The sequence below is a fragment of the Piliocolobus tephrosceles genome, chromosome 1, assembly GCF_002776525.5.
Source record: "Piliocolobus tephrosceles isolate RC106 chromosome 1, ASM277652v3, whole genome shotgun sequence".
Taxonomy (NCBI): Eukaryota; Metazoa; Chordata; class Mammalia; order Primates; family Cercopithecidae; genus Piliocolobus; species Piliocolobus tephrosceles.
In genome coordinates, this window is record NC_045434.1 from 209,336,882 (window position 1) to 209,361,739 (window position 24,858).

The 24,858-nt window shown below is 45.5% G+C and overlaps 1 protein-coding gene and 1 long non-coding RNA gene across 3 annotated transcripts in view; both read right to left on the bottom strand.

Annotated features, from left to right (window-relative positions):
* VPS13D (vacuolar protein sorting 13 homolog D) overlaps positions 1-24,858 on the bottom strand; it is a 283,937-nt gene that overhangs the window by 14,839 nt on the left and 244,240 nt on the right. For both annotated transcript variants that reach the window (XM_023192002.1, XM_023192003.2), the window contains exon 67: positions 709-840. In XM_023192002.1, coding sequence (XP_023047770.1) covers positions 709-840 — 132 coding nt within the window. The remainder of the gene's footprint in view (positions 1-708; positions 841-24,858) is intronic.
* Positions 11,241-20,449, bottom strand: LOC111526341. The gene is made up of 2 exons (XR_002726339.1): positions 19,448-20,449; positions 11,241-11,645 (listed from the first exon to the last, which is right to left on the bottom strand). It is a non-coding gene; the product is annotated as an uncharacterized LOC111526341 (long non-coding RNA).

Genomic DNA, 24,858 nt, shown 5'->3' on the forward strand with positions numbered 1-24,858 from the left:
TTTGTTTTTCCGTTTTGTTTTGCTAGCATTCTGCCGCAAAAATGGGATATCAAAGTTTAAGAAACTTTTCCTGGAGAAAAACCTTAAAATTGAGAACATTGGCCGGGCGCGGTGGCTCAAGCCTGTAATCCCAGCACTTTGGGAGGCCGAGACGGGCGGATCACGAGGTCAGGAGATCGAGACCATCCTGGCTAACACGGTGAAACCCCGTCTCTACTAAGAATACAAAAAACTAGCCGGGCGAGGTGGCGGGCGCCTGTAGTCCCAGCTACTCCGGAGGCTGAGGCAGGAGAATGGCGTAAACCCAGGAGGCCGAGCTTGCAGTGAGCTGAGATCCGGCCACTGCACTCCACCGGGGGACCAGACAAAACTCCGCTTCTCCGTCACAAAAAAAAAAAAAAAAATTGAGAACATTTTATTCATTATCTTCTCCTTTTGAACTAACTAGAAAGAGACTGCCATTTTCTAGAAACAAAACACTAAGGCCAGGCTATGGCACATAGTCGAAAACCACTCCTTAGAGTAAAAGGCTGTTTACCATCAGTTATATCTAAATCTCAAAAACATTTGGGGCAAGGAATTCTTTGACCAGATCTAAGGTCGGAGAGTCATGACAATAACCCAGATCAGATGGAAACTTCTCAGGATCAAAAGGAGAAGAGGCAACTCAGTAGACCCACAGGGCCGGTTTCCCATGCTCTAACTTACAATTCGTCCTGTATGTTGTCTGTGAGTTTGAAGAGCTGCTCCTGTCCTTCCGCCTGGCTCTCAGAGTATCGGGGAAGCAGCCCCTGGGGCCCTGTGCAGCAGCGCGGTTTCCGAACCCTCTGTGCTTGAGTCCTAGATGGGTAAATGGACAAAAATCCAAGAGGTTAAGTGTGCAGGTTAAAATGATTTCCCTTTCTCACTAAGACAAAAGCACTCTGTAATACCAGACATACTCTACATTCAGTGAACAGAATTAAACAACAGTATTGCCTGTGAATGAATGTACCATGAAATAGTGGTTAAAGACCCTCATCTGAGTTTGAATCCGGCCTCTACTATTTTCTGGCCATGTGCTTGTGGATAAGTTGGTTAACTTCCTTAACCTTCAGTTTCAGTTTTCTCTCTGAAACAGGACGATGACACCTACCTTACAGGACTGCTATGAAGATCAAATAAAACAGTGCCTGCCAAGCCTGGTCCTGGCGGATGGTGAGCTGCCTACCAGCGGCGGCTCTCATTCCTGCGGTTATTACTGTAATAGATTCCCCCAGGTTGCACCCTGTTTATCTAGGCATCTCTTCAGGAGAGCCATCTTTGGATTTGTGATGGGTCTGGAAGAAAATCCTGGGCATTTAGTAAGAACACATCAACCCTTGAGATTTCTTCTAAGATGAGGTCAGTTGCTTGGGCAAAGGGTGAGGGACATGGTAATCAAGCAAGGGGAAGAAGGCCCCCTGGACCTAGACCTGGCCCAGGCCACAGGCTGGGATTCTGCAGTGGCTCTAACTTGGGCCACTCAGCTGTCGGCTGCCCAGAGGAATCTGCTCTGTTATGGCTTTCAGGGTAGGCTGATGTTGTCTTTTCCACACACCATATACAGGGTAATTGGTAAGTACTTTCTGGTGTTTTCCTAGAAACAGGAGTGCACATTTGTCTTGGAAAGGCTGCGCATATTTCAGATGACTGATAAGAGCGCACGGGGTCTGTCCTCGGCCTTGTACTTGCTGTACTTTTTATTATTTGTTCCTGGAGCTCACTGAAGCAAAACATCCCTCTCTAGACAGATCTAAAAGAGAGGAGAAGGCTTACACACTGAATCAGCACTTCAGAAGCAGGAACTAACAGTAAGCAGTGCAGAGATTTACTTACGAGGGCAGAAAGTGCCCTGGTGGGCAAGTCAGGTTGGTAATATGGACAGAAACAACCCTAGAAACTTGTCATAGGCCATGCAATAGACCGTGCACAACCGGGGTAACTGAAAAGTGCTCCCGAATCCAGGTCAGCACTCAGTTCAACAGGCTGTGACGACATCTGAAGGACAGCTCCCTACCTTGATGAGGTTTGCTATGTGCTGGAAAGACAAAAATCTAGTGATAATTTTACACAAGTTCGGTTATAAGGATGTCTTCAGTACTATCAATTGTACTCTCTAAGGGTAATAGAAAGAGACTGTATAGAAGTTTCAATGATCTGCACTAAGGGAAAGAGTAAAAAACCCATTGTATTTATATCACACACTCATATACCCTGCCAGTCTCAATCCTTCCTTCAAGACGCAGGCTTACAGTTGGCTACTCAGAGCCCAACTATCGACTGAAAGTGGGGAGGGCAGTATAGGGGCTGCCGCTAACCCATCAGCAGAGAAGTTGGACAACTGCTGCCGAAAGGATGATGGTAACCTCTGCAGGCAAGGGCTTAGGGGAAGGAGCCTGGCGTGCCTCTCCAGGTAGCAGAGCTCTGTTCTTATCTCCTTGCCTAGCAAAACACCTGCTGTCATTCCAGTCACTGTCTGTACAGGCTAATAAAGTATCCTGTCCCCAAGGCAGTCCTGCTGACCTCTCTGCCAGGCTACATGGTAGAAGCCCAAAGGCCTCTCCAAGAGGAATATGGCAGGGTCTGCTTCCTCATCACTTTCAATATAAGGTTTGATTCAGACCCGTCTCAACACATCTTCCCCAATCAACTTGGAGGCCTGCACAGGCTCAAATTCAATACATATCCCAAATCTGACTATTTCGCCATCTCAATCATAACTAACAAATGATTCCTGGATTTGTAATGTATTATCATAGTAGCCTCATAACTTGTTCTCTTTCCTTCCATCCTTGTCCACTCTCCTCATGGCAATGAGAATGGCCCTTTCAAAAAATAAGTTACATTGGCTGGGCACGGTGGCTCATGCCTGTAATCCCAGCACTTTGGGAGGCCAAGGTGGGCAGATCATGAGGTCAGGAGATCAAGACCATCCTGGCTAACATGGTGAAACCCCGTCTCTACTAAAAATACAAAAAATTAGCTTGGTGTGGTGGCAGGCGCCTGTAGTCCCAGTTACTTGGGAGGCTGAGGCAGGAGAATGGTATGAACCCAGGAGGCGGAGCTTGCAGTGAGCTGAGATCACACCACTGCACTCCAGCCGGGGCGACAGAGCGAGACTCCGTCTCAAAAAAAAAAAGATAAGTTACGTCAAGTCAGTGATCTGCTCAAAACACATTTGCTTTCCATGCCAGGTGGATAAACATGTTATTTACTGCTTGGCTCCCGTGTGGACTGGAAGCTCCAGGAGAGGGGGAATTTGTTTCATTCACTGCATTCCTGGGATGGAGAACAGTGTCTGGTTTATGGTACAGCAGCAGTCAGGATAAGCTGAATAAACGAGTGAGTGCCTGGTGGCTGGCAGATGGTACAAGGGCCATTAATTGAGCTCAGAAGGAAGGATGACCTGCAAGCTTTGGTGGAGAGTTTGAAGACTAGGGATTTTGAGCACTGAAAGCAAAATCAACATTGAGGCAAAACGTGAACCAGCTAGAACCCCATCTTCCTGACAGAAAGGTCAAGGGTGTGTCTCTCTGCCCCACTGATCAAAACAAAGAAAGGGACACGATGGCAATGGCCTGAAGCTGACACTGATGACAGGCCTTTCCCTTACACGAAGCAGGATTTTCATCAGTGCTCAAAGCTGAGGGAAAACAGGCTACCAGATAGGAGAAAACCTGAAGTCCTACATGCCTCTGGTGGATCTGAGGAAGCCAGAGAAGCTGAGGAAAGGCGGCTTGTTTCTGGACCCGAGCTCTTAAAAATTTCATCTCATGACAACTCCAGAATAATTGAGAATGGGAGTAAAAGCGCTCACCTTGTTGATCTTCTCACAGGATCAAACAGCTTTCTAGTGTAAACAGTTATTTCCTGACTCAGTGGATTCCCTCAGAGTCTTCCCCAGGTTTCAGTGATCCAACCTCACCCCCATTCCCAATACATTATTTTTTAACCTGCAAACTACAAACCCACCAAAACATCAGAGAATACAAAAGCAGAGTGGCTCCCCTAAGGATACACTGACTGTTGTTGTTATGTTTCTTTTCTTGGCTGTCTTCACAACAGGCCACAAACTATCTTCCCATTTCCAGGGTTCTTGCCTTTTGATCAAACAGATACCAAGGGCAAGGCTGGATTCAGTGCTCAACACTGCTGACTAGGGGAGCTCACTGTGGCATTCAAGGCTAATTTTTCACATCAACATGGAAGAAAAGACAGATGAGTTCAATTTTACCCTAAAAGGAAACATCTTCTGTTACAGTCTTATGAATACAAGGACTTCCAGAAGGCATACTCTTCCTAGAAGCAGCAAGCTGGATTAAAGGAATTTTTCCCCACTCCCCTATCACCTCATCAATGTCAGTATCTGAAAAACTCTTCTTTCTGCTCCAAAACTCAACTAAAATTTTACCTTCTCAGATCCAAGTCGGTAGGCTGTGAGTAGGGGAGAATATTTACAATCACTGCATATGAACAAATTTAGTTCCAATCTTAAAGAATTACCAAAATAATGTAAAAAGGCAACAGTAAACTACTGTTTTCAAACCTCGTAAGCCAGCAAAAAGTTTAAAGGCCCCAGTGTGACGACGCTGTTTCGTTCATCTGTTGATGTGGTACTGTACATTCAAGCCGGCCTTTAAAACTAGTATGACCATGTAACGGCAATCCTACATTTGTTCATGCTCGGTGACAGTGTGTCCATTTTTAAGTGACTTTCCTATATGTTCCAGTAAGCCCATGAGCACCTGGAGGGAAAGGACTCTAGTCCTTTTTTTTTTTTTTTTTTTTTTGAGACAGAGTCTCGCTCTGTTGCCCAGGCTGGAGTGCAGTGGTGCGATCTTGGCTCACTGCAAGCTCTGCCTCCGGGGTTCACGTCATTCTCCTGCCTCAGCCTCCCGAGCAGCTGGGACTACAGGTGCCCGCCACCACGCCTGGCTAATATTTTGTATTTTTAGTAGAGATGGGGTTTTACCGTGTTAACCAGGATGGTCTCGATCTCCTGACCTTGTGATCCACCCGCCTCAGCCTCAAAAAGTGCTGGCATTACAGGCATGAGCCACTGTGCCCGGCCAGTCCTTTTTTTTTTAACTGGACTTTAGGACTGGGCTCATGATTATCCTCAGTTCAAGGCCCACTCTCATCATCAGGCTCTCTTTATTTATTTGAAATAAACATCTGTGAAAGCAAAAAAACAAAAAAACAAAAAAACTCCATCGCTCTATCGTGGACCACAAGTTGGTCTTCTGCCACCCCAAATCCCTGTTTCTCCTTTACCTAAGGCAGGAACTTCCTTCTGAATCTTGTGTTTCTCATTCCTGTGCTTTTCTTTTTTATGTAGTCTTACCACATTTCAAAGGACGCTCCATTACATTCTTGTTATGTTCTATGGGTTTAGTTTTGGGCTTTTGAAAAAGGATGTCACTGTCACATTGCTAAGATTCAGGCCTTCTTTTGTGTGTAGCTATGATTAATTCACCACGTCTCTGCTTTATTAATATTCCATTGTATGACTATCCCATGATATATCCATCTTCCTGTTGATGGCACATAGGTTTTTTCCAGGTTCTGCTATTACAAATCATGCTATTATGAACATTCCCGTACGTGTTCATCCTGGTGAACTTTGAGAATCTATCTAGGGGGAGTTTGCTGGCTCACAAGATATAAATGTTCACTTAACAAGATAATCCAAACTGTGTTCAAAGTGGCTGAACCATTTTTACACTCCTGTCAATGAGGCATTTAAGACGCCCTAGTGGCCGGGCGCGGTGGCTCAAGCCTGTAATCCCAGCACTTTGGGAAGCCGAGACGGGTGGATCACGAGGTCAGGAGATCGAGACCATCCTGGCTAATACGGTGAAACCCCGTCTCTACTAAAAAATACAAAAAAACTAGCCGGGCGACGAGGCGGGCGCCTGTAGTCCCAGCTACTCGGGAGGCTGAGGCAGGAGAATGGTGTGAACCCGGGAGGCGGAGCTTGCAGTGAGCTGAGATCCGGCCACTGCACTCCAGCCTGGGCGGCAGAGCAAGACTCCGTCTTAAAAAATAAAAAATAAAAAAAATAAAAAAAATAAATAAATAAAAGACGCCCTAGTGATCTATACCCAACACTTGGTATTCTCTAGGACTGCATTGTCCAATACATAGCTACAACACATGTGGCTGCTGAGCATGTGAAGTGTGGCCAGTGTAACTAAAGGACAGAATTTGAAATTTAAATTTTATTTTGGATAGCACTGGTCTAGACTCTTGAATCTTTGCTGCTTGAATGGATATGAAATGGCTTCTTATTGTTTTTTCATTCCCATCTTCTCCTTTCAGCCTATAGCCTACAGCATAGTGGTGTCCAATGAATGAATGAATAAATGAATGAATGAATAAAAAAAAGTGGAAGAGCTGTGAGTCCCGCCATTGGTGCTAGAGCAGCAAACCAACGTCTAAACGACTCTGGTCCACCACTGTTAGACAGGCCTGCGGCCTCCCTGGTGGCTTTGCTCCTTTCCTCTGACCACCTTTGCTGCTACTTGGACAGGGTCTTGATACCATAATTCTGGGGACAACGGATCACCGAACAAGAGGTGGCCAAAACCCACCCACTCACCTCTCCTAAGTCGACAGCATCTCTTATGAACCAACTCAACCTAAGAGTCTGTTCAGGGCACATGCAGCAACTCTGCCTCCACAAACCTTTGTTTGGCCAAAGGGCTGCGGTGTATTTAATTGCTGCCAGCTGGAGCTTGTCGGCCATGTTAAGCCCTCAGCTGCTGCGGTTTATAAATTTCACAGTGTATAGAAAGAAGCAGTCCTTCCAGTCAACCAGCTAATCCAGAATGTCAGCACCAAACCAACTTGAGCTTTGAACTCCATGAAAATGTCAGGGAGTCTGCTGTACAGCATGGAAGACTCTTCCCCCAGGGAAGGGGCTGTGGATACAGTGGCTGATACACTGCAGATATGCATCCAGTGAGGGCAATCAATACAGAGTGTGCCTGCATCTGGCCATTGCTATCTGACATACACCGGAGGCCCAAAACCAATGATCAGAGTAATAACAACTCACATCTTTTTTAAAAAAATCAACAGTAAATCCAAATAAGGTGACACAGGAAGATCTAGGCAATTCTACTTGGTTGATCTTGCCTTTCAGCCTGAGAGTCAACAGTTAGCCAGGCATTAATTATTCTTAGCTTATACGATGAGTAACTATGTCATAGTTCTGTCGGTTAAGACAGAAGCTGTGCACACATACACATACCCCTACACATCTTAATTTGGTTGAGAAGTCTGTCATGGCCAGTGTCTATCAACCAAGTGATGCTCAAAAACAATCAGTAAGTGAGTAGAAAGTGTATGTCACATATGTGACATTAGCATCATAGAATGTTTATTCAACTGATGGCTGCCATCTTCCTTAAGGGCTGCGTGATGGGTTTGTGCTTGCACTCACTTTATGTATGCGTCCAGGGCTTTTGTTTTAATCAAGTATCTTACTGATATCTATTGTGCTCGAGTGTGCACAATTAGACTGAGAACGTAGATCAGTCCGGACTACCCCTTACAATACTGGTCATTGATAGCAGTTACAAGATACCAGGGTTCTTGACCAAATGGCCTCATCAAACATTTGTCATTTCTAAAAGAAACCCCGCAGTCTGTCTAAATAGTACTGTCTGCACTGGAGTAGAAGAATTGGTGAAAAACCCTCTGGTATCCACAGCAGTACAATGTCCGCAAGCCCAAGAAGCCCACCACACCATGGGCTGCATCTATCTCGGACCTGTAGCTCCCACCATGCCGTGGGCTGCATCTATCTCGGACCTGTAGCTCCCATCATGCCATATGCTGCATCTACCTCTGACTTGTAGCTCCCTCCTCTTGGCCACATGCATCTACTTCTAAAGACAAAGTGGAAAAGCATTTCTTCTCCATAAACAGATTTTACTCCTTTCCGGGCAAATTGTAATCTGAGAATACTCTACTAGAGGATGAAGATTTCTAAAGTTTGGCTCTGTTTACATGAGAAATTCTTCCCCATAGTTTCAAGAGAAACAGAAATACACCTTCTAGAACCCACTCAAAGATAGTATTCAATCAGTAGGTTGGGACAATTTGGATTTTGGACACATGGAAAATAGGTTGGGCAGAAAGAAACCTTATGTTAGTGGAGATTCGTTCTTATATGGAATTACTGACTGAGGATCCAAACTAGGGTAGCCAGAAAAATGAGCCAACTTAGAGCCCTGCAAATGGTTTGTGCCTGCCTCCTCCAGTCCCCTATTCAGCCAACCTTTCCTGAACTATCATATGCAGAGGCCAGCGCTAGGCCCTGAGGAAGACTGGGATGGAAGTATCCAGGGAGCTTACAGCAATGAGAACATAGCAGGGGAGCACTAGGAGAGATAGGGAGCACTGGAGTAGGCAGCGTAATATAATGGCTGAGAGGATCGGCTCTGGAGCCAGGCTGCCCAGTGGGTTTGAATCCCAGCTCCACTCCGTAGGAACTGCAAACACAGGGAAATTATGTGACTTCCTGGAGTGATGGTTTTCTCATCTATACAATGGGGGTAATAATGGGTTGTTGTGAGGAGTAGATAATACATGTACAGTGCTTAGAACACAGCCAAGTACATAATAGGCACTCGATAAAATGCTACCTATTCTTTTTATTAGTGCATTATTTACAGTGCCATGGGTGCACACGAGGAACCCTAGTTGAGGTGTCTGGGATCTAAGCTGGGCTAGGGTGCAACATTCAACCTCTTGTACTTAGTAGTTTTCCTACGGGGGAGGCTCACGGCTTCAAACTGAAGTATTTTCCTTTCCCCTTTGCTTTCTCATTAACATTCTACTTACCTCTCCCCAGGGTTCTCAAGTCATACGTGTATAACACACAGAAAATCCCACGTTGTCCTACTGCCATTGAAAACGTGAGAAAGATGTTGATTCAAGAAATCATTGGAAATTATATTAATATTGTTAAGTTTTTAGCAATTTGACATCCAGCAGCAGGGACGACATTTCCTGGGCTGGGTTTTCTCCCATCAGTGGGATTCACACCTGACTTGTTTATAGGGGTCAAGGCTTCCCATAATTTAACACATGTTTTGGGGACTCCATGACACTGCAACTGTGACAGCTGGTAGGACTAATGCCAACAGATATGCCTATTGGGATTTAAACTCTAAGACAAAAATACTCCAGATATTTTTTTCTTAGTCAACTGCCTCAGGGGTGAGACTACCTGTTAATGGCTGGGTGGGGAGGGGCAGAGTTACTTTATAAAGAATTCCAATAAAGTAGATCATGTTATAGTAAGAATGGAGCCTAAAAGGCTTGGATTTCTTAAAAGGCCATAATTTTTGCATGCATTCTGGGTTTGCTTTGCTTTTACAAAATAGTAGACAACCTATAAAGTGGTTTGCAACTTTCAACATCATGGAAGAACAAGGTGCTTTACAAATGTAAGCTTTCTTTGTGTTCTAAGTAGAACATTCTGAGTCAGACAGTATAGTGCTTATTGGACTCTCTCAAGCCATTATCAAATTCCTTGCTAACCTGTCACCTCTAATGCCAATCCCAAGATATTTCACATGAACTGAAATACACAATCTCTGGTAAGCTTTATTTTGTGGCTATTAAGTACAAATGCTAATAATAATAAGCTGATTACATTAATAAACCAGATATTTTCACTACCTTTTTTTTTGGTTCAAATGATTTTCCTGCTTTAGCTTCAGAAAGTGCTGGGATTGCAGGTGTGGACCACTGCGCCCAGCCCACTATTTTCAGATTGATTTCTGGTAAATGATTACATAATCTCTTTCTTTTAATGTTTATATTGTCTACCTTCTCCCAAAGTTGACCTCTTTTAAGAAAAGAGATGAAATTTAAGAACAAGGTAGTATAAAGGAACAAACATAGACTGAAAAAAGACAAACACAGGCTGAAATCCCAGTCACTTATTAGCTGGGTGACACTGAAGAAGTTACTAGATTGTTCTTAGCCTCAGTTTCCTCATCAATAGGTGAGAACTTAATACCTACTTGGTTGATAATGTTGAGATAAAATATGAAGAATGTGTAGCATACTGCCTGGCACATAGTAGGTACTTGTAAAACTTAGTCATCTCCCTCTTTCCTACCTTTATTCAGAATTATTGGGTGTCAAGTCCATTTAAAACACCAAAAGGCAAAACTGCAGTATTGAAAATTTTATCTTGACAGATCACCCTGGGGGACAAGTTTTCCTGAGTCTGTCTGAATGACTCATTAGGAGCATATCACACGTTGGCTACGGAGGTGTTTTCTAAAGAAATGACTGCTTAAAGCGTTTATTCACCTGACCCACTCCCATCCATATCCTATTGCCTGACAGAGCTTTTTAAAAAGAGCTAGAGTGAATCAAACTAGCAGCTCAATGAATTATATCAGATACCAAATTCTTAGCATTGAAATTAATGAAGTTTTAGAAAAGTGCCATTAATAAAACAGCAGGCGCTTTCAAAAAAAAATTTCAGGGGGTAAAACACTTTCTGCAAATGAAGTTTGTAACACGATCTTAGTACGTACAACCGCTGACAATGCAGCTGCCTTGACTGAAGTGGGGGAGGCGTGTGTCCTGTCACCTCTCCCCTGGGAAGTCCTGAAGTCCCTCCCCAAGGGCCTCTTCTGATGACCAAAGCCAAGCAGATATGAGCATGCTCCAGCACCCAGAGGGGACCTGCTTTGCGATTTGTTTTTTTTTTTGAGATGTAATCTCGCTCTGTCGCCCAGGCTGGAGTGCAGTGCTACGATCTCGGCTCTCTGCAACCTCCGCCTCCTGGGTTCAAGCAATTCTGCCTCAGCCTCCTGAGTAGCTAGGATTACAGGTATGCGGCACCATGCCCAGCTAATTTTTTTCTATTTTTAGTGGAGACGGAGTTTCACCATATCGGCCAGGCTGGTCTCGAACTCCTGACCTTGTGATCCGCCCGCCTCAGCCTTCCAAAGTGCTGGGATTACAGGCGTGAGCCACTATGCCCGGCCCGATTTGTTTGCTTTTTCAAGACCGCCTGTTCACTCAGCCTGGAGGTTTTAAATCTCCTTCTACTGTCAAACAGAGACTATGGAGGAGGGTGAGGAGGAAAACAAAGCGGCCACAGGAGAGGCTGCTTCAAAAAGTGCTAGGGACACGGAAATTAACAACTCACAAGAATGAAAACCAGTCACCACACTCATAGGTTTTTAAAGAGAATCTGTTTCAGGCCCTGCAGTTAAGATTTCAGGTGGTAGAGGGAGAAACTGAGGCTCTCGGGAGGGTCTCAGGGAAGCCAGCGACATGCTCTCCTTCCAGCCACTCATCTCTTCCAGGGAGGGGGATTCTTCTTAACCCAAGCCACGGCCTGGAAATGTAGGTGTTGAGGGAAGCCATGTGGAACCAGGGATTCTTGTCTCTTCTAAGCATGGTCGCACCTCAGCACTCTGAACAGAGTGCCACGTGCTGAGAGGGTGCTCAAGACATATGTGATAAAGGAGCCGGCCAGGACCACAAGACTGAGAACTGGGTGCAGGGGAGCCAGAGCTGCTGCTTCCAAAGCCCCAGGGGGTGAAGAAGCGGCAGTGCGCAGTGGACCTCCTCCTCCGAATCTGAGCCAGAGAAAGGCAGGGCGTTGGTAACAACTCAAGAACTCAAGAACCCCTGGAGTGTAGGAATGCTGATCATTCCAACAGGGGGATGGGGGGACACTAGAAAGTTACTGACCTGGGTCACGTTCACCCAGAGGGCAACTGTAGAGCTGCCTGGTGGCCTCAGGGGAACATGCACCGTCTGCACTTTTCCAGGAAGGAAAAGAACAGTGGGGCTTGGAACCCTGGCCGCTCCTCAGGGGCCTGGCTCCCTGTAGATAGTTGATACTCAGCACTTAAACAGCTCAGAGCTGTCTGACCAAGGGATCAGGTCACCGCACTAGCTCACATTCCCCAGGAGAACTCTCTTCAAAGGATTTTTACAATATGGCTCTCATTATTTCGGGCCCAAGTTTTAGGTTCTTTAGAACTAGACACAGGAAAGAAGCAACCAATCAGGCACTCCTCCTCATCTTCCTCCCGACCAGCTGGTGCTTTTTACTGTTCGCCCTTAAATGTAACCTACGGCTGAGCGTTCTCAGAAGCCAGGGCCACCTCTAGCTAGATATGCCCCTCTAGAAGCAAGAGATGGCACCTTCTCCTTGAACTTGTGTCAAACTGGCCTGGCCCATCATTCTGATGCCCTCAAGAGTATCCTGGATTTTTAGGCAAAGGAAGAGGTTTCTTTGTTCCGCCTCTTGCCACAGCGCCTGGATGTAAAGCCACAGCAGGCACGAGGCAAGAACATCCACGTGTCTGAGTGGGGACTGGGTTCAACGGCGTCCTTTCTCTGTGAACAGGAAGGAGGCAGGACATGAGCTGGCAGCTCAGTGCTGCCCTTCAGTGCCTCTACAAGGGGTACATTTCTGCTTGGTGCTGCGATGGTCAATCTGGTAACAAAAGATTCTTCTTTATTTGGTGATAAGAAGGTCAAGCTGCCTTTTAATGAAGTGCCGCCAGTGTTAACATGAATTGGACTGACTGTCATAGTCCATCAACCCTTGGCAAACTGGTTTGTTTGGTCTGGACAGCAAACAACATTCCACACTACTGGATTTTTTCTCCCAGATCCCCTGCGGCCCCACCCCCACCCCCCATAACCTTTTTGAAAAATTACAATCTGTTCTGATGTCTCAAGTTACATTCTGTAAATAATAAGCAACACTGATGAAATGCAAAAAGCTGAAAATTTGTAAGCAGAAAGATCTGCAGTATGTCCCACATCTGTGTCACATTAAACATGCACTCAACGGATTTGCTGATTCCTGCCTAATCAGTACACAGGGTGATGCGGGCCAGAAGGGCTCTTGTGCTGTATGACACAGCAGGTCCAAGGGCCACCAAATGCAGGCAAGGAAGGCCAGGAGCTGGCATCCTAAGGTAGAGATGCCAAGACCACCGGGCAGACAACCCTGGGCTGGCCACCCTGCCTGTTTCAGTTTGCGTGCATTGCAAGCTGGTGGGTCACTGCTGCGGTCAGGTCAGGAGAGAACAGCTGCTCAGAACCCTCTTCACAGTCCCCAATGTTGCTGAAGCTGGGCCCATGCGGTTAAACTAAATAACATGTTTTAATGACAAAATGTCTCATTTGAAAGAGTTGGCTCCCCATACATTTAAATGACTACGAAAATAAAAATAGAATTGAAGTAAACCAGTTCACGTCCATGTGGTTAAACATTTAGAAGATATTAGAGGTGAGAGTTGCTATGCCACGCCAGACAAAATTTGATCCACCTTTTTTTATCCCAAGCATTTTACGTATACAAAGACGCGCACACACACACACACGTGTGTGTACACGTGCACATGCACTCATATTCCCATATTAAAAAAATTGGCAGAACATAAGAGAGGAATTGGCAAGTTCTAAACTTGTGGCATCACACTGAGTCCCTGAATGATTATGAGGCTCCATATTAGAAAAAAAAGAAGATTCAGATTCAACAAAAAGGAGCACGTAACCCTCCGAGGATACTCTGTAAAAAACTCTGTGTTACCAACACCTCCTCAACCAAACCAGCTCTTTCATCTGTACTTTCCCATCAATCTTAGGTCAGAAGAAACCAGGACTGAGACTGCTGGGCCACCAAGGTCCACGCTATGTCTCTACAGCAGCACTGACTGAGTGCTGACTGTGTACTGGACACCCCAAGCCTCCGAATGTTCATATAAGGAAGTATCTTACTAGTATTTCATTTTATGGATGAGGAAGCTATGCCAAGCAAAGCCAAACTAGACCTTGGGTCTTTCTGACTCTTCATGTACTTGGTCAACTTACTGAATGGTGTGATTTTAATGAAAATCTCTTTAATACGTATTCTGAGTCCATCACTATGTGAGGCATTCTGGACATCCTTGAGGAATACCAAGAAAGGCAATAACAACAAACTCACAATCCAGTTGGGAGGATAAGATCTACATCCTTGAAATGATTCTGTAGGAAACCTAGCCCATGTACCAACAATGAAAGAGTGAAGGTAAGTGGGAATGCTAGGGAGGTCTGGCACTATAGGCTACAGAGGGCAGGATGGGCTTCCTGGGAAGGCCTGGCCCAAGCAGGGCCCTGCCTCAAGGCACAGCAGGATTTTTACTAATACAAGGATGTACGGCATCAGTACTAATTGGTCACGTTTTACAACAGGAACCGGTGGAAAGAAATACTAAGAAATAGGAGGAAACAAAAATAAAAGCCATTTCATAGGCCACACCACATATGATCCAAAAACATCTGGCTGAAGCCTCACTTTTTTTTCTTTTTGAGACGGAGTCTCACTCTGTCACCCAGGCTGGAGTGCACTGGCGTGATCTCGGCTCACTGCAACCTCTGCATCCCAGGTTCAAGTGATTCTCTTGCCTCAGCCTCCTGAGTAGCTGGGATTACAGATGTGCGCCACTACGTCCGGCTAATTTTTGCATTTTTAACAGAGATGAGGTTTCACCATGTTGGTCAGGCTGGTCTTGAACTCCTGACCTCGTGATCCACTCGCCTCGGCCTCCCAAAGTGCTAGGATTACAGGTGTGAGCCACCGCGCCCAGCTGAAGCCTCATTCTTAATGCTAAAGCAATTCCTAAAGAACTGTAGGCACAGTGATGGTCTTTAATTATAAAGTCACTATGCAGATTCTAACTTACAGGAATGGAATTCACCAAGAGACTGATATAAACTTTGTCAATATCTGGAAGAAAGATATGTACTTACATGGATGACAAACTGGCTAAATGACAACTGTTGGAAGGGTTAGACTAACACTGGATAAGAATTTTAAAAAAACACACACTAAAAAGACAAACTCTGACCTTTAACAGGTTTAAAAAGGATTGAAGCAAAGAATACACAATGTAATTCACAAAACAAGCAAAATCCAAATGGCCAACTGAAATACGAAAAGATGTTTCAACGCTTCTAATTCTCAAAGAAATGCAAGTAGTAACACAGATACTCACTCTTTCAGACTGGCAAAGACTTAAAAGAGTAACAATGCCTGGTTCAGAGTACAGTATCTGGCACACTGCAGCTACTTCATAAAATTCTTGACTGAATTCTGAATGAACGAATAGCCAGAGCTGGTACATGGCTGGAGGAGTCAGTCCTCTCACACACTGTGGGTGGGAGTAAAATCATTTCAACTCCCTAGAAGGCAATTTGCAATGTGTTTCAAAGCAGAAAATATACACACCCTTAAATCCAGCAATCATATTTTTAGGACTTTAGCCTAAGGAGCGAATTACACAAGAAAGATGGGATATATGTAGAGGATGCTTATAATAGCAAAAAATTAAAAACATCCATCAATAGGGGACTAGTTAAGTACCTTACGGAATATTTGTATTATAATATTATGTAACTGTTAAAAATGATTTTTGGAATGGAAAGATGTTCTAGAGCATCCATCATATGTTGACGTTGGACATCAACATATGTACTCCCATTCATGTCAAATCATATATACGTACACACTAGTGTATATACACATATGTACCCATAGAGATATCTGGTGGGGTTACCATTATGAATCTCTTAGTGCTTGTCAATGCCCAGGAAGAGTAAGTCCTTTTTATTTTCTTTGAAGTGGGAATAATAGTACTCATCACATTTTTTTTTTTTTTTTTGTAAGGATTAAAGAGAGAATTCATGCAAAGTCTCTGGAGCAGTGTCCATACACTCTAAGAGCTCATATATTGTATTTTCAGAAGTTTACATTTGTACATTTTTTAACTTACACAATCAAACTTTTTAAAAAAGACGATCCAGAGAGCATTCAGGCACAAACACCAAAATGTCTAAGATGCATTTAAAATCAAAGCATGAAGAGTGCAAATTTCTATCATCATATACCGCATACAGCACAGGCTGGGTGCAGACTAGGAAAGAAGGCGTCAGAATGGCCAGGCTCAGTCAGGAATGGCTTTCTTCTGGATAAGGGGAGGCTGGGTGGAGTTTCTCAAGAGTAAAGGGCCATGAGTTGACCATTACTATCTATGCCTCTTCTCCCAAGATTGGGAGGCAAAGTCCTGTACTATCCTAGCTGGTGGTGAACAGGGCTGTGAATGTTGCTTTGTTAACCCAAGGGTCATCTGCAGGTCTCCTTCCTAGCCTGCCTGACTTACTTCTCCAGCACGGTCTTGCTTTCTGACCTTGAACAGCAGGAGGGTGGGCTTCTCTTGCTTGTAGTAACCAGCCGGCTTGGAGCAGCATGCTCTAACTGCAGAGCAGGAAGTGCTGGCTGGTCCCAAAGGGACCCAGGCGCTCAGCACTCTCCCTAAAGTGCCATGAAGCAAGACACAGTTTGCAGATAGGGGCACTCAATGAATGGGCAAAAGCAAAAGCCCTCTGCCTTCTTGCTTGCCCGAAATTCCCTTCTGGCCAATACAAGGAGAGAGAACATCTGGAACTGGTTTTGAGGCTCCCCAGCTGCAGAGCCACTAGAGTGAAGGGGTTTACAGACTGTCCTTTCTGATTCTCATCAGGGTGAACAACAGCCTAGAAGACAAGCTTGTTCAGAGACCAAATCAACTTTGCTTTGAAATGTTCTCCTTTCCCCATCCCCCTTGAAAGCAGAATTAATGATCCAGGTGGTGGGAAATCAAAAAATAAAAGAGAAGGACTTGGGGTCACCTCAGGTGCATTTCTGTGCCTTCATAAAAATCAGATATACCCCTTGGGTCAGAGTTGACACCAAACCTTCAGAGCACTTGTCCTTCTAGGAAACAAGAACCAACAAGACTGAATCCATTTGAACTCCTGGACTGTGGGGCTTGCCTCTACAAGCCGGGAAATCAATGTGTTAGAACTTGTTGGCAGCCAGTGGGGAAAGAGGCTAGACCCTTTCAGGTCGGGAGAGGGGTTGGGCATGGTGGGGAAAGACCCACCTGGTGACAGCCACGGCTCACACTCCACTATGTGCCTTTTCTACTTGGCCCCGTTAGGTACTGGGATGCGGACTTGCAAGCAGGACAAACTGGTCAGCAGCAGGCCCTGGGCCCCTGCCTGGGCTTCACTGTGCCTCTGGGAAAAGCAGGTGCAGCCACGAGTCAGCCAGTGCAGAGGCAACAGCACCACTTCCTACCACGCTTCTCCCAGCAACACAAAGCCTGTGCTCTAGACTTTCCTCCAACTGAGGGTTTATTTCTCCCACTGGACCTGGGGGCAAAAGGTAGACAGAGAGGACAGGCGCCTGTGTCTTCCAAAGACCAAGTTCCTTGGGGTGGAGAGAAGCAAGCAGGCCCGGGGCAAACTTGAAGTTGACAAAGGAGAGTGAGTCACACAGAAGGCAGGAAATGAGTCTTCAGTTACTGCTCTTCATTGCCCCATTTCCAAAGGATTGCTCAGATCCAAGAAGCTGAGACCAGACTTCCTTCTGCATGTTACATAAAGCACTGGGAATCTTCTAGTTAGTGCCCTCTTTGTCTTGAGATTTTTGCAGATAAGAATTTCCATAAATCCCAGTTAGTCAATCATCTGGCTACCTCATGGCATTTTCAGGTACTGTTAAACAGAACCAGAAAATTTCAAAAGAGCAGCAGAATTTTTTAATACAATTTAACCTTAAATACGTGATGAGGAGAATCCTCAAACAGGTACTCCATTTAAAGTCAGCCAGTACCAACGTCTGCTGAACTTCAGGATTAGCAATCATGTAATGGAATCCAGATCGTAAGTTAGCTCCATCCCAGGACTCACTACCAGAGCCAATTTCTAGGTTTTTAAAGCACTTTGACCACGGAAGCGTAACACAATCCAACAATCTCTGGGTTGGCCAGCCCTTTAGTCTCTTCTCCTACCTCTAGAAAGCTTTTGCCCAGGATCCGCGGCACCTAAACAAACAGAAGTTCTCCCAGGCCTCCAAAAGCAGACGGCTATGACAAACTGCACACATGCCCCTGGGACAGTCTACTGCGGAGGCTTCCTGTACTGTGTACCAGCTGGAGTTCCCAGGTTCCTCCTGGTGAAGATGGTCTTGGCTGCATGGTAGAACAAAGATGGGATGGAGCAGAGAAGTGTCACTGCTATTTTGTGACAAACTGGCACATTGTGAACTTGGAAGGCTGCAGTAGTTCATCACTTAGGGAATGGAATGGGGTAGACAGGGGTGGACTGGGGACAGCACAGCTCCTGGGCACAAAGCTTAGTGACCTGCTTCTCCAGGCACTGGCACTAAAAGGCCAGGGTCTCTTCATGCTCAGGCCCAAGGCTGTTTGGCCCAAAGAAGCCCTTGAACATGAGCCCTTCCAAACTTCCCAGCTACAGTATATCCCTCACACTGTCTCTGTGTTAAGCTGGTGGGCTGAGGGAATTTGATACATACCCTTCGTTCACATTGTGGGATCCAAATTTTATAGTACCTCCCCTCCAAGTGAACCAGGGTCTTTGCACAAATCTTCTTGGCTACAGGCAGATATTCAACTCCTACCCTTCATATCCAAGAATCAAAAGGAAGTAGACCCAACACTTGGTCAGATGCTTTGGATTTAAATCATAGGTCTTTTGACACGAGGGAACGAGAGATGGCCCAGAAGCAGCAGCGACATTAGGAGCATGCACTCTGTGTTCAGGTGGCCAGGGTCCACATTCTCGTTCCCCTCCTCACTACCTTTGAGATCTCAGACAAGTTACGTATCCCCCGCGTACCTCAACTTTCCCATCTGTACAATGGGGAAAGTATAGCACCCACCTCATAGGGTGGTTGTGAGGACTGAATACTAATGACAGTGATACCGTGCAAGCTAGTCAATGTTTTGGATCAATTTCTGCAGCACTGTCATCCCAAGCAGGTGTCCGCCTAAGAGGCATTGTCCACTGCAGACAAGCAGCAATCTGGAAGTGACAGACACAGATGTCTTCCTGGACACCATGGACAAAGCAGATGCAGGTCCCAAGTTCGGCCAAAGAACGTGACTGGCTGATGGACAGGACTAAACTACCCCTTCACCCACTTTCTTCCTCTTGTCCTTTGAACACAGGCAGCCCTTTCTTTCTGACTACACTTATGCTAAATCCTTGTCTGTCTGCCCATTTCCTCAATGCAGTGCCCACTGTAAGAACCCAGGCCACTCCAGGCCTTGCTGTGACAACATGCCTATTTCCACATGCCCTCCCTATTGAAGGCACAGAGTATCCACAGGACCACCGGCCTCGGACAGTGAGAACTCTGAGCTCACAGGCCACTCCGTGGGGCGGCCTTCCACCTACTCTGTTTTAGCACCTGGGCTTAGCTGTGGAAGGCCAGAAAGCAAGGCTATTAACAGCTTTCGAGGTGGTGGGGAAGGAAAACGGCATCATCCCGAGCTTGACAAGAGCGCTCCACGGCCGGCATCTGACCCACCTCTGCCACCGATGCGGCCTCCTTGGAGACGGGCAGGTTTCCTGTGGTGTCAGCTCCATTTCCTCCAGCAACATTATACTGCAAACAGAGAGCTACTCTGAAGAAAGCACTAGGGTGTCCCGTTTCTGGCCGGGGGGAGGGAGGCAGACTGCTTTGCTTCTCCAGAGAGAAACATCACCGTGCCTTGACCTTCTCTAGACAGCGTTTCTTCCTGTCCCCAGTCCTGAAAAGCTGTTTGAAGAAAAGAAACGTGCAGGCTTTCCTTTATGACCTCAGATGGGCAAGTTCTGAATGGCAGCTGGGTCTATTACATGCAGTGTGAGAGGGTTAAACAGGACAGCCTCGACTCTTTATAAACTTTTGCCCTGTGGATATGCACTCATTGGCGGCAGTACAAGACTCGAGCTGTATTACACGCCTTAACGATATGGTTCAACTGTCGGTCAGGCTTGGGCCTGGCACTGGGCCAGACCGCAATCAATGGGACACAGAACCTCCCCCTTTCAGATCATCACGAAGGCTCATATTATCTCCTTTTCGTCGTGCTGGTTAAATTTATGGAGCAGAACCCTGAAGCCGCATTCCTCGGCCTGGGCCGGCCCACGCGGCACTCCCTCCCTTTGTTCGGTACTGTAAGCCAGCCGTGCTTCGGAGGACTGCAGGGTTGTTAGTTCAGGCACTGACTGTTTGCTCATGACTGAAGTGAAAGGAGTTCAGGGGAAGGGCAAAAGGACAGCCCAAGTGTAAAACCCCATCCCAGCAGGCCCTGGGCCCCTATATATAGGCCCCGAGTTGCTCCTGAATGTCACATTTCACTTTGTTCTCACAAAAGCAAAATCCTCAGTCTGATCCCTGACGAACCTTCCATAAAACAGCTGCTGAGTCCTCCTACAGTGCACCCCCACTTGAACTCCTGGATTTTCTGGGGTGCGATGGGAGGCAAGTTTGCCCTTAATACAACCACACTAAAAGGAGACAGATCTCTATAGCCGTCTGCTAGTCCTCCCAGGTTCCACAGGAGATGGGAATGCCAACCCTGGCTACTAGCCGGTCTCATTTTTAATACAGAAAAAAAAAAGAAACTTATTTTTTGGTCTTTGGCTATAAGGGAGGGACATGTGACTACTGTACATGAATGTGTGTGTGCATGGGAGGGAAGTGTTTATAGGGGATTTAGTCTTACGGAATCAAAGAGGAGAAGGTCCCAAGCATTAGACCTGCCGAATCTACCCATATGTTCTCATTAATACTCTGATTAGCTTCCAACGTGTTAAACAAGCAGCTCACATGAGCAGGACTTCATTTAGTTTTAGAGTTGAGCCCAAGAGGAGGGCTTTCCTGGAATGTTCTAGAGTGGCACATTTACAGCTCATTACAGAGGACGCCACTGGAGGGCTGGAAAGGCAGGTCATCCCGGAGGTGAATCCAGGCTCTCCAAGTGATTAACTGAGTCTACAGTTTGTCACATCAAGCTGTTGTATATCAGTGGGTCCACCTGTAAAATGAGGCTACTGGGTTGAATTTTGGAAGTCTGAAATGATTACCAGAACTCTTCTAAGGAAGGCCCAAGCAAAACAGAGAAAGAAAGAGTAGGAGGAACATAAAGAATCCAAAACCAAAAACAAACCAAAGGTATAAGAGGAGCACGTGGGAAAAATGGCCTCTGAGGGGTGAGCCATCGCTGACTTGATACCTGTTTTTCTGGCCAGTTTTGTCTTCACCCATCTTGATACAATACTGAGAGTTGGGCCCAAGCTTGCTAAAAATCAAAACAGAAATCCCATACTAGCAACTACATGCCCACTGGCACTTTCTAACTCGGGGTAGAAGCAGATTTCTTTGATGGGGTCTAGTGAAGCCAGTGGTCTATTTCAAATCAGACCTGGTTCTCTCTGAGGGTGAAAAGTCACGCTTCCTCATTCAAAGTAAGCCATGCACTTCTGAATGGAAACTGTAAATATTTTCTTGCATTTTCCTCACCAGGTTTCCTTATCTACCATGTTTGGAGCTGGTAAGTGAATTTGCCATTTCAAATCTTAATTTAAAGCCCCTTTTGGTGGTGGGGGCGGGGTAGAGGGGAGGTACCATGGATCACAGAAAACCATCTCTTGTGATATCCCTCTTGTCTATGCTTTTGTATACTATTTGTTCTGGTTTGTTTAAAATATAGTGTTATAGAGAACCACTTAAGCTGGGAAATAAGAGGCAAGAAAGAGGTAGGCTAATTTAGGAAATTTTCAAGAAAAATGTGTAATCCAGTCAATCTGTCTCCAGTTATTCATATACATGTTCAGGGTTCAATTAAGCCTTTAGTCACAATATCTCACATCTCCCAGGACAATCTACAAAGCACTTGCCCTCACATGATCACGCAGGTTACATTAATACGCATAAACGAATCCAGTCTCCATCAGGCACTGAGTGTGTAACACGAGGACTCCTGAAGGCCTACTTTGGCCCATCATGAGCCCAGATGCATCAAGAGTCTCTGATATAATAAAAATTGGAAAGCTGGACCTACCCCTGAGAATGAGACTTTATTATGGGCCAAGACAGACTTTGAGAACTTACAAACTCAATGCCCCTGCTTCCTGTGGACTTTTTCTATCTCAGGATCACTTTTATGACAATATTCCGGGAACATGCAATTCTAAGTAGATAAATTGGCCAAACTCTGAAAATGCAGGAACACAAGTTGCTTACAAATGAGATACAGAAACCAGGACAAAGAGAGCTGCCATAGCAGACTCACTGGTGTGCACACTTCTCTTCTGTACGTTCTGTGGTTTGCCTGTTCCACGAGCTACGTGACACTGCTATTTACTCTAGCACTGTGGCCAAGGCTAAGAAGTACTCATCTAATATGGGTTTGGGAACTAAAAGGAAATATGCTTTGGAATTTACTTTTTCACACCCACACACCATTCTTGTACAAAATGCCTCTGTCAAGGTTTTTGGTTTTTTTTTTTCAACATTGATTTCTTGGCCATCAGCTAAAAGAAACTGAACATTCAAGTACCTCCATGATGACTGAGCATGCGGGAAGTGGTTTATTTACAACAGGTTCCCTGGACATTTTATTTGATGTATGCTGTCCTGACACACTCCACCCAAGTGATCAAGCCTGCTATGTATGTCTGGGGCCACTTTGTAGTTTTCCCAGAGGTGAAATCAGAGGGAGGGCTGAAGTGGTGACAAGGCCAAATTGGCTACAGACTCAATCCCTTGGGGGGATGAGATGTAACTAACTTAAATGGTGCTAAGTCCAGCTGGGGATTAGACTAGGGCCACAGCCTGCTAAAGAATACTTTAGGTACACTACAGCTGCAGATTAACCTAGTGCTTTTTTATTTTTAGAATACATTATCGGGCTGCATATATTCTGCATGTGCGTTTTCTTCACTCTAATATCCAGCTTCCTCCCTGATGGCAAAGCTAGCCCTAGGAAGGGAGCTTCCTCTGTGTCACTCCTCCAGGAAGTTACACAACCAGTTATTCACCTCAACCATGCAGACATGGCCAGGGCAAGGATGACCCTCTCGGGGGAGAATGACCAGAGGTGGGGATATAAAGCTGTCTGCACAAGGTCACGAAGCACAGTAGCGTCAGGGTTGGAGTCAGGGCTCTGCTCTCATGATTTGCAATCCTGTTTCTCTTGCCAAGGGGCCAAGCTGCTTCTAGTACCCAAAGGGAACATCCAATAGCTTATTTTGATCACAGAGAGTTGAGTCAAGAAGGAACTGATCTTTGCTGACAGAGTGAATGAATGTGAACTGCTGCCACTTCCGCACAATACATCAGGACAAGGCTCCATGCTACTCTGTCAGCTCCACCACTGCCTTTTGGGAAAGAGAATAAAATCCCATGAATCTCTCTAAAACTTAAACAAAAAAAAATCTGCTTTGGTATATTAGGTTTTAATAGAGTTTTTAAAACCTCTGTCACTACAGTGTGTTGTACTTATCATATGTTCTAAGAAGAGCCCAAGTCGCAAATGAATTGCCTGGCCTGAATGCTATTCCCCCAAGAGCTACCTCCTTGCCCAAAGGATACCCACAATTTCCTAGGAAGCTCAAAAGGCAGCAGTTAAATTTCGGGAATTAGGACAAATGGGAGGATGAAGTTTGAAATGAGTTACAAAGGGAACATTTATAATCTAGAGAATGTTCATTTTCAAAAGCTCAAGGCACTACGATAATCCAGTTATCGATCTTGTATTTTCGTTATGCAGAAATCGTGAAACAAGAGGTGCATGATGAAAGCAGTGTTTGAAAGGGCCCATCACACTTAGCTAGAAATGAAAGAAATCATTTTTCCTCTTAAACACTTAGCCCTGAACTTTTTTTTTTTTTTTTTTTTTTTTACAGACCTAGGGGACCCCGACCTACCTAATAATACTGTTTTGAGATTGTCCTGGCGGGAGCCAGACAGACGGACGGATCAGCCCTCGACAGCTCCAAGAGCCCCACTGAAAAGGAATCTGATTCGACAATTTAAAACCCTTAAATAATACTGAACAGTGAACTGTCATGCGTCTGGAAAATATAACCATTTTTGAAGAATGCTTTCCAAACCACGTAATGCTTTTAAAGCTGTTTATCAAAAGAGCTGGATGAGCCCCGGTGGCCTGAAACAGTTTATCAGCTGTTACAGGGTCGCATGCCCCATCCTGATTTCCTCAAGCACTCCATCGTTCTCGGTTGTCCTAGTCTCGGCAGACAACAGATGCCAATGTTTGGAGACATTCGCTACATAACTTTTACCCGACAAACCTGGCTCCAGGACAGATTTCCATGTCATGTGGGGCTTTTGGCTGAACTCTGCTCGAACCCAGAGGCATATCATTTACAGCAGACACTAACAATAGTTTGGGGTCACCTGCTCTTCACAAGTGGGTTCAGAGCAAGTTCGTGGCCTCTGCACACCTTTTCCAGTGTGGTTCCCACACACAAAGGCTCAGAGCCCAGGACAGTCCCTCCACCCAGCAACTCAACCAGGTTTGGAGCACTGAGTTTAACTGTTCATTCTGTGTGAAGAAAGAGAATGGGAAGGACAAAAGCCCAGCCAAGCACATGAACTCCTAGTCCTCGCAATCTAGCAGGTGGTCAGCAAGAATTCGGAGACAGGGTTGAATTTAAGTAAGAGCTATGGACACAATCCCTGTTTCACCTTCACACAACATTCCAAATTCAGGGGAGAATATTCACACCGACACCATTTCTTGAGCCCTACCTGCATGCCACATGCCAGGCTGAGTGCTTTATATACATGATATAATTTAATCCATTGTAACCACCCACCGAGGTAGGCATGTGACTCAAAGGAATCTCATCTCAGAGAGATTAAGAGGGGAAAAACTTGCTCCAGGTCACAGCCAAGCGGCGGCCCAATGACTCAAACCCAGGGCCATT